The sequence below is a fragment of the Cimex lectularius genome, unplaced genomic scaffold (assembly GCF_000648675.2).
Source record: "Cimex lectularius strain Harlan isolate CLEC.00 unplaced genomic scaffold, Clec_2.1 scaffold227, whole genome shotgun sequence".
NCBI classification, from domain to species: Eukaryota; Metazoa; Arthropoda; class Insecta; order Hemiptera; family Cimicidae; genus Cimex; species Cimex lectularius.
In genome coordinates this window covers 714,460-725,120 of record NW_019392955.1, presented here as the reverse complement: position 1 = coordinate 725,120, position 10,661 = coordinate 714,460, and the positions used below count along the sequence as shown (strand labels likewise).

The 10,661-nt window shown below is 32.3% G+C and overlaps 1 protein-coding gene across 1 annotated transcript; it reads left to right on the top strand.

The window, feature by feature from the left end:
- Positions 1 to 3,247: 3,247 nt before the first annotated feature.
- On the top strand, positions 3,248 to 9,465 carry LOC106663577 (Fanconi anemia group A protein-like). Its single transcript, XM_014388494.2, has 10 exons — positions 3,248 to 3,330; positions 3,404 to 3,594; positions 5,048 to 5,124; positions 5,218 to 5,410; positions 5,515 to 5,742; positions 5,802 to 5,943; positions 6,007 to 6,245; positions 6,512 to 6,643; positions 8,030 to 8,271; positions 8,839 to 9,465. The coding sequence occupies exons 2-9, from the start codon at positions 3,415 to 3,417 to the stop codon at positions 8,264 to 8,266; spliced, it is 1,428 nt and encodes a 475-aa protein (XP_014243980.1). The 5' UTR covers positions 3,248 to 3,330; positions 3,404 to 3,414; the 3' UTR covers positions 8,267 to 8,271; positions 8,839 to 9,465.
- The last annotated feature ends 1,196 nt before the right edge of the window (positions 9,466 to 10,661 follow it).

Sequence of the window (10,661 nt, the reverse complement as noted above, 5' to 3'; positions counted from 1 at the left end):
TTTTGTTGAGTTTATATTAAAAGACGTGATTTTTCCAAGGCGAGTAGAATTGTGTCAATTAAGGATTTAGTAATATCCCGACTAATTTTTTAAAAATAATTTAACCAATATAAATAATCGTTATCGACTTCGGTTGGTTTAATTTGTAATAATAATAAGAAAAAGTGACATTGTTTATAAAAATATATTCTGAAAGGTACCCTTTTTATTTCAAAATATTAAATTATTTTAAACCTTTCATCTTATCAAAAGGCTTATAATATATAAAAGTGTCACTTATTCATATTATAAAAAAAAATGTAAATAATGAATTGTTGATTTAATCAGACACATTTTAGGTATCTAATACCCACTGATCTCAATTGTTCTTAAGTTAACCAATAAAAAAATTATCTTAATTATAATATTGGGATGTTAAAAACTCCTAGGCAATATACGTACTGAATACGTTTGAACCTTTTTAAGCTGCGTTAGTGTTATTTGTTCCAGAGAGTATCAAGTGGAAAAAATTAATAAAAATCAAATGTACACCTACTAGGGCCATGCCTTTTGTATTTCTCTCCACTTGTTTCTTTCTTTTGTCTATCTGTGATTTATTTTGTCCTGTACCTGTGTTAATCCAGGTGTTCTACATCCAAAAGTTATTTGGTTTCCTGTCTTCCTTGAGTTACCAAAGGACCTGTATCCATTTAATGGGCGAATATCCCTCCTGTTCCTCGTGTTTTTTTTTTCTCTGCTCATTAAAATGTACAATAATAGAATATGTAATTTAAGGGGGAAAAGGTGATCTTTATATAAAATTTAAATATATATAATTTAAAGAACAACACATACCTCAAGACTTGTGAAACATTGTACATGGGATTTTTATTAATAAAATAATAAAAATTAAATAAAGTGCCAAACAGGATAAAAAAATCTTTTATTGATGTGTTAATCCTTTATTATTTTCCTTTAATATTGTTTGTACTAAAATTTAATAACCTGATGAATCTAAAGAATAATAATAATATCTACCCATTACAATTTAAATAAAGAAGAGATGGGGTCAGATGAGGCCAAAAAGTCTGTATTCTCTTACACCAAGAAAGACATCATCTTGAACCAGAAGTTCGCAATATTAATGTGAGTATGAGTCATCGAGGTCAACGGTAAGTGGATAACGCAGATGCAGTTGGCGTTTCACAGTGTTGTCTCCCTGGCTTTAACCCAATTCTGAGAGGCTGGAAGCGCCAAAAGGAGACCTGGTAGTGGATCTCAGCACAATACGACGCTAAGGGAGGACAGAAATATTGTTACTGCTACAAGATACAGAGATACAAGAGACAGGCTCTTTCCATAGTGCACGCCAGGTACTAAATGGAGGGCAAGATGTTTTGGCAAGGCCTTCATTCAATTCGTAATCGTTTGTGGGAAGTTGGCCTAACGTCGTATACCCCTTTGAGACGACCTTCATTAACAGCCTGCCACCACGAGAATATGATGCAGTGAACACCTAGAAAAGAACACCAATTGGAATATTGCTATGTTTACTGATGTCGCATTTTTGTCTATATAGTGATAGCAGGCGCTGAAGAGTCCTCCGAGAACATGGGTTCCATATAATACCCCAGTTACCTTTCAGTGCAGTTTTGACGAGGTGGTGTAATGGTCTGGTCTGGGATTTACACTGGAGGACGAACTGGACTCCGTATTGTTGAAGGCAACTTCACCGCAAAGCGATATGTCCAAGAAATTATCTCAAAGCAGTGATCTCACTGGCAGGGATTTTTTCTGGGTGATAATAGCAGACCTCATAGAGACAGAATTGTTCATCAATAGATTTGTTAGAACATTTAGGGAATTTCCCATCTGCTCCTTCCCCTATTGTCACCAGACGTCAATCCCATTGAGCACATGTGGGATGTGTTGCACAGAAGGCTTTTCGATCACAATCCGCAGCCAGTTGACCTGCAACAACTGAGTGCCGAGTTGCAACTTCTATGGGGTGAAATTCCTTGGAAATTAGCGACAACGTTATTAACATTATGCCTAGTAGGTGGACAGGTTTTAGCTATTAGAGGACCTTATACACGGTATTCATTGTTAAAACAAAAAGTATTGGGTCCAATAAACAAAATTATGGAATTAAATTCTATTTTCAAAATACTTTAATTAAATTTTCCTTCAGTAAAAACATAATAATTTTTAATAAATTTTAATGCAATTTATAATAAAAATAAAATAAAAATGCTAAGGAAAGTAAATACTACAAAATTGGCAACATCCTCTCAATATCTTCAATCTATACAAAACAAATTAAAAAAAAACTTTCTTACAAACTCAATCTTACTCTGAACTCTGCCTACCTTGGGATCCGCTCTAATTTAAACTTTTCAAACTGGCACTAAGAAGGGATTACTTTGATATTGTTTTTGTATTTAAATTATTAAACAATATCATTGATAGTCCTCTCCTCTCTCAGCTACAGCTACCTGTCCCTTCACACTCTCTCAAAACCCACAAACTATTTTATATGGAATTCCAAAGCTCTTACTACATATTCTCTTCTCCTCTACGTCGAATGATGATCAAGAGTAACACATCTGCAATAGCATTGGCTTCTTCAATAGTTCTGTGCATTCTGTGAAAAACCATATCCTACAACCCAACTTTAGTTGAATTTTCTTACCAGTTTATATTTTTTAAATGATTTTATATTTCATACCGTTAAAAGTTTATTACACTTTATTTCATTTACAGGTTCACCTAAATCTTGCACTCTAGTCTTATTATATCTACAAAGAGCATTATTTTCATTAAATATGTACCTAAATAATGTAGTTTCAATTGTCTTTCAGCTTTATTTTGTTTCCTTTGCCTTAATTTGGTTAGTAATTATGTCTCATTTTTGTTGTTGTTCAGTTTTTACTCTTTGTTTTATATTTATCATTTATATTGACCATTTATAACATTACCATGTATACAGGGTGAATTGCTACTCGTGCTACAAACTTCTCCAGTAGATTCTTCACCCTAAAATGAACAAAAAAGTTCATATTGACCATGGTCCGATNAGGTCACGATAGCTCAGGTGGTAGAGCAGCGGCGTATCTAGCCGAAGGTCGTGGGTTCAAATCCCTCTCGTGCCATTAACTTTTTTTCATCTCAACTAAAAACCTTAATTAATTGTAATTGTTCTTTATATTGTAACGTCTTGAAAATAGAAATTTGGAATCTGCCTTTGAGAGTGGATGATGGATAAAGATCGTTTTGTAGTTGATGATCGATGTAATTGGAACTATCGATGGCCCGAGCATAACCGTCCAGCGACACGTGCGTTCAGGAGAGGTGAGTAGTATGGCAATATTTTTATTTAAATTATCAACAACGGCAATGAATTTTTTTTTCTTTTTCCCATGAGTTTTGACTGTGATGTCGACGGAAATCACAAACGGCAACGAATTGTGTCGCCTGTCGCTGGAAAGGAGCGAGACATTCCAGTGCCTCATGACCGAGGTCGGCAGACAGCGGTTGGACGAGTTCATGGCAGACGAGAAATGTCAAAATCGATCAAAAAGAAAATCGATATTCAAAGAATGGCTGGACACCGACGTGAGTTAAAATTATATATAAATCAAAATATAATATAAAAAATAATTGCTATTATGTATGTTTCTTCCTCATTGTAACATGCTCTAGAGAAAGGGAATTTATATATTTTTTATATGTTCTATCCATGTTATTTATTGCATATTATATTTGTATATTATATTATTATATAATTATTATATTATTTTGTTATTTTTTATATATTAATTTTTAAGTTTAATTTATTCCATATATACACATATTAGTGCCCGATGATTATATCGTAATCAAACATAGCCTATCATCACATAGTATTATGAAAAGTCTTGAGTTCAATGGCCGTGACTGAATGCACTGACAGACAAAAAATTCCGCCTACTTGAATTATAACTTGATTTGTATATATTTTTATATTAATCAAAGTTTCACATTTTTTAACGTTTAATAATTGAGGCTTTGTATAAAAAAGTTAAAAAAAAAAAAAAATGTAAATTGCTAAGGAAAATGGAAAAATAATAAAAACAATTTAAAAAAAGACAGATAAAATTTGTTTTGATTTTGTTTTAGATTTTTAATTAACATTCAATATCGCATTTCCTCCTCTTGCTTTAATTACTCGAAAAGTGCCTTGGCGTACTTTCTACCAGTCTGGAAATGTCTCTTTGCTGGAGGTTAGTCTTTTCTTCACGAAGAGTCCTTTCAAGATTGTGAAGTCTATCGGGAAGCGATGAACATGTTCTTATTCGTCTTTTGAGGTTATCCAACAAATGTTCGATGGGGTTCTGGTCTAGAGAACCGGCTGGCCAGGCTAAGACCCGATGTTATGCTGTTGAAGGTAGGTTTGTACTATGCAAACGTGGATGGGCATTATCGTGCATTAGAATAGGATTGTCGTTGATTTCATTGAGGATATGCAACGCACCCTCCAAGAACAACAACCAACTCTGTGTGACTCTCCATTGAAATTCCCGCCCACACCATCACTGAGCTACGTTGAAAAGGTTGGCTCTGGGAAAAATTACAGGCGTACCTTTCATTTCGCCTTCTCACGTTCCATTAATAAATTTGAAACTTAAAACTCTTACAACTTAAAAAAATTAAACCACCGTAAAGTTAGTAAGGAACTTTACAGAAAAACCAACATAGAAGAGATTGACTATTCAAAGATTTATTAATTAAATCCAATTATAAATATATGTGGGAGATTTTATCTGTTTTATTTACCTCTAATCCTTTAAAGTGGACCAAATATTATTGTAAGATAATCAATAGAGATTGTCTAAGGGATAATTAAAAATATTAAGTGTGGCGACTTTTTTTGCCTCTCAGTGTAGTTTGATTAAATTACTGAAGGACGTGAGTTACATTACTTAACTACTTATTACTACTTAGTAACAGTACTACTAGTTTTTATAATTTTATTTAAGTTTATTAAATTTAAAATGTCTTATTTAACTTTTTGTAAATTTCTAAAAAGGACTGGGAACCTCCTTTAGAATTGCTGTGGAAGCTGAATGAAGAAGAAATGTTGTTCGTTACAACATATTTTTACTTGTAAGCAGTATCAAAGTGAAAAATAAAAAATAAAATAAAATAAATATAATAATAATAGTAACATAGACCTTTAAAATTCACCCTGTTTTTCAGACATGAAAATTATGCTTTACATTTGTACCAAAGTTTTGAAAGAGTATATTCTGAGCCATTTGATTCTGAAGAGAAAGAATTGGCTATCTCAATAATATCAAATGTACTTGTCACTCTGGTAAATACATACTTTATTACAGAAGAAGAGTTTAAAAGATGTTTTCAAGGAATTGTGAACAATATAATCAATCAGGTAATTTCATCTGATAATTGATGGATTCTTGAGGAGCGGTTGACAAAAATCCAACAACTTATTAAACGGCCACTAAAAGAACACATTAATAATTTTATTTTCAGGGGATTTCACTTCTTGATCAAAACAGGATGAAACGTTGCTACATATCTGATATGTTGAACTCAGTTTATATATTTGATTCTTGCCTGAATCAGTTTTCTCTGTCTTGCTTGCAACAACTTTTGTGTTTTCCATCAGGGGAAATGAGTTTGGGGCAGGTCGTTCACACTCATACACAACTCTGGACGGTCAAGACGATGAGTGAAATCGTTAAGCATTTCATATTTGAGGTTTATAATTTTATTAAATGACATTTTATGTACTGATTTTGATAAACGGCCGGTTTAAGATTTTGAGACTGATGACTGCAGAAAATGTTCTCCATGAATTGAAACTGGCAGGAGCGAAGCCGACGTTAAACTGGAAATATTTTCTTATGATTGTGTCAATTTTCATCGAGGATTCTCCGGACAACTCAGCTATGATTAGAAGCATGTACATGTATTTTCCCATTTTAATTAGTGTTTTAATTGTTCTTTGCATGCTAATTTTAGGAGAAGTAGAAACTTGGCTGCAATCAGGATTGGACCAGTCAAGCCGCCACTTTATCTCCTTAGCGGTGATTGTGGCTCGTCATTGTAGTCATGGGAAAACAAAAAATTTAAACAATTATATAAATTGGTATGGCTCTATTCAGCTAAAGACGAGCTCAATGTTCAGGTTCTTTTTAGATTTTCTGACTGAACTTGTGCCTCATGAGCCACCTCTCTACCTTAAAATTCATACCAATAAGGTAATATTTTTATTTTTTTATTATATTTTTGATTTAGTAATTTAATCAATCAACCTAAATCAAAACTTTCCTTCTGTGGTCTTTGATTGATGAACGTGTAATTTGATCTTTATTGATCATTTTGATCTGCCTGTCCTTGCTTAGTTGGTCTGTCAGAAACACTGACAATGGAAAAATCTGAAACACATCTGACAATTACAGGAGGGAATATCATAATTTTTTATTTATGTTTAAAACATTTAGAAACAGTGAAATCTTTTGAACAGGTGTTGGTGGCACCGCAAAACTGCCAAGATCTACTTTCAGATTATTTAAGCCTGGCAAAAACACGTCTGTCTGATTTAAAAGAATCCACTGAATATCTGGGACTTTTCAACGACCTACATGAAACAGATCAAGTATGCCTTCTTTTATTTTGAAAAATAAATGTTTAAAGTTATATGTTAGATAAATATTATGTTCCAATGTTCCACAACGTAGTATTCTTGGTTACAAACTTTATATTGCTGACCTACCTAAATAACCTCATACCACTGCCACCGCCTATGTGGACAATATCACAATTTATCCTCCTACTCAAATCCTGTCCTCAAGTCCTCCAACGTCCAAGAATACCCTGGACTTATCGAAGATTGTGCAAAAAGTGGAAGGCATGACTGAATTAAGAAAAATGTAATTAGCGTTTGTTCATATTGAAAAATCAGTCTTACTCTCCATCATACATTAATGAAGAGAGAACTTCCATTCAAGTCAAATATTTAGGACAATGCCTAGATAGCTGACAGACTTGAAATCCCCACACAAGTATTAAGAGACAACTCAACAGAAGACCTGGACAACTACGAAGACTTCTTGGTACCAAAATCTGTCTTGACCTTCACCACTAAACTAACCTATACAAGACTATCAACACTAAAATAACCTTATACAAGATTTTACTGTGACCACTTTGCACATTCAAAAAGGAATTGTGGGGTTCTTCCAAGCCATCCAACTTCCAGTGCATTCAATCCTTCTAATCCAAAGTCCTTAGACAAATTGTCAAAGCTCCTTATTACATCAATAACCTCAATATCCACAATGACCTCAACATTCCTTTTGCTAACAAACTGATCCATTCCTGATTCCAAAAGGTTCATAGCAACCTCTTAATTCATTTTAACACTACCACTCGAGACTTCTGTACATTGTGTTGACTTCCTTAGAATCCACCACATTGCCTTAACCGATGATGTCTTCAAGACCTCCTTTCCCTAAGCAGCAACAACTTAATAGAACCGACAACACTATACTAATCCTATAGACTTTACTCCAACCCCTTTGGACATGTGGAGTGGAACTGTGCGGTTCTACTAAGTCATGTAACGTCCAGTGCATCCAATCGCCTTAATTGGTGATGGCCTTGAGATCATCTTGTCCCTCAATCCCTCATACTGAGTCCGGCATTGGCTGGTTTCTCATGTGCTTTACAGGTACAGTGGTGGTATTAGTGTTAGTGCGGTAACTGTGTGAAAAAAAGTTTTGTGATAACATTTGTTTATATAAATATGTGTAGAGCACAAACAAAACAATAATAAAAAATAAATTTAAAAAAAGGTTTAAAAGAGTGTATTTTAGCATAAAATCTTAATAACTTCAGAACTTTTCAAGGTTATAAGCAATTATAGATGTTTTAAGTCCAAAAATATAGCATGTAAATTTCAACAATCTGCAAAATCATAGAAAAGAAACTGTTCAGTTTTGGTAGATAAACGAGAGATTAATATAAACAATTCTTATGACAGATTGGACTTGACTACGATGTAGCGAAAGCGATTTCAATGTTCAGAGAAAGTGGCGAAATACCCAAGGCTGTCTTGGAGGCGCATGTCTTTAGGCGGTCATACTTTGAAAAGATGTTCCTCAAGAACCTATTAAAAATTGGAGAAAAAGTCGATTCCGACAGAGCCCAGTTTATCCACAAGCTTTTCTCCATGGGAAAGATCCCAAACACGCTTTATAAAGCATGGAAGGAATTATAATCAAGGTATGTAATAATAATTGTATGGCTTAGGTAATATCATCTCTGTTCTTGAAATCTCATAAATGTTTGTTTACTGTAGATATAATATTACATTATTATCTGTGGTTCATTACGGTGTATTGTATATTAAATGTAACTAGTTTTAATTTAAATAAATGGAAAGATTTAAGTTTTTTTTTTATACCAAGAATTATGGTTGTTGTGTGTAAAATAGACTAAGTGAAGTACCACAGTTCCTCATAATATTTTCCATACTTTTTTTACAAATAAATAGTTTTGTGTAAGGCTAAGTGTTTAAATTAGTTTGTTCAAAAAATAAAACAAAAAATAGTTCATTTTTCATTGTTCAACAAGTTGCAAAATTTTTCTATTTTGCAAGCAGATTTCTAAAGTTGTTGCGAGATAGGATCAAATTGAAATCTATATTTAGAATGCACTATGTAAACAATTGTCTGATTATATATACTGCAATTATGAAAGTGCGTTTTCAGTTGATATGCAAAATGAACAACAAGGTGAGTGAGAGGTACTATTTGTTTTAAAAGTAGTTTGATATTCCATGTATTCCAGGTGATTTTTGCATGCCTTTTGGCCCTTATGTTCTATGTCCTCGGGTCCTCGGCAGTACCTGTCAAAGGGATGAAAGGAAATCTGCCACCTACTCCTCCTCCACCTCCGCCAGTGATTGTGTTTTCAAACAATCCAGAGCCGTCAGTCTTCAATCCCAACCCTGTTCATAACCCAAATGTAGTACATTTCTCTTATAAATTAAACTAATAAAAAAATTATTTATATATTTTTTTAAAACTTATTGTGTGTTTTAAATTAATTTATTGTAGCCTTGCAAATAGGATTTTTAATACTTTATGTGCAAATTAAATAATCTCATTTATGTAGTTAAATAGGGTAAAATGAAAAATATTTTGTTTAGATGTCTGTGCCATTCAAACCAACTCTAAAGACACCAACACACTTGCAAACAAATAATTAGTTTATGTATTAAAACTTTACGGTGACTTGCTAAGTGATGAATTATTCAGAATGGTCATCTTGGTAGTTAGCTCACCTGGGTTTTTTGGGACATGACAGACAGAATGTACATGTGTGACATCTCTTACAAACAGATGCCCCAAAAAATAAAATTAATTAACATTAAATTAATAATATAAACTAAAATATATAAAAGATAATAATAAATTAATTAATAAGAATTTTAAAAGGTTGGTACCAATGAAAATAAAAGAAAGAATAGAGGAGCTCGAGGGGACAGAGATCTCACCTCTCTCTCCTGAACCTGTAGGAACAAACCAATTAAAACCACAAGGTATTTATGATCATTTATTTTCAATTCCTGATTTTCTTTGCGTGATCGTCAGTTAAATTTATTTTGTTCACTTAAATTTATTTTATTTTACAAAAAAAGGTGCATTTGTTTTGAGTTTATTAAATAAGATCAATAAAAATATTATTTTGTTTCTGATATTAACACTGTAGTATTCAAATTGTAATAGAAAACTTTATTTTATTTAATTCCTAAAGTAAACTTATTTGAATTAATTGTACATTTCCTAACTGTAATAAACGTTTAACTTAAAAATAAAACAAAACATTTGTTTCTTTTACACTATTTCATTAGAAGGTATCTTTGTTAATTAACCTAATAATTTTACTGAATAATAATATAATATAAAAGTAAAATCAAAATTCATTCCTTTAAAAAAATACCTCTGGGGCTAGTGAAACTAACTTGTTGGGCCTAAGCTTAAAGCAAATAATTTTTAAATTTTGCAGATCCACGGATAGATATCACATGGAAAAAATACCAAAATGTGTCTGACAGTTGAAGCTAGCAAGAATTGGCAGATCTCATTTACTTATTGCCTCATTAGTTTGGAAGACTACAATTGTTTTGAAAGTGAATGATTTTATTAGTTTATTTCATTACATTTGTTATATTAGTGAATGCATTAATTCACACTCCAATTTTTTGTTGAGTACAAGCTGTTCATTGCTCAGTATATTAACTTTCAGTGGTATTTTTCCTCATCTTTGTTATTGGTTTGCATGGTACCCTCACAGACTATAAAATATATTTATAATAATGTTCTGAATATTCTTGGGGATAAAAACTATTTCACACAATTTGCCATGCACATTGTTTTACCATTTTTTGAAATGAATTGAAATGAAATTTATTTTTATTTACAAAATATATACAGTATTTACAAAGAAATTAAAAGACTGGCTTCAGGCTTCCTGCCTATATACCTGATCTGAAGTAAAAAAGAACTAATTTAAACATATCTCAATATTAATACAGAGGGGGAAAAAAAATATAAAAAAACCCTTTACATTATATAGTTAATTTACACCAAAATGTGCTTCACTCTTTT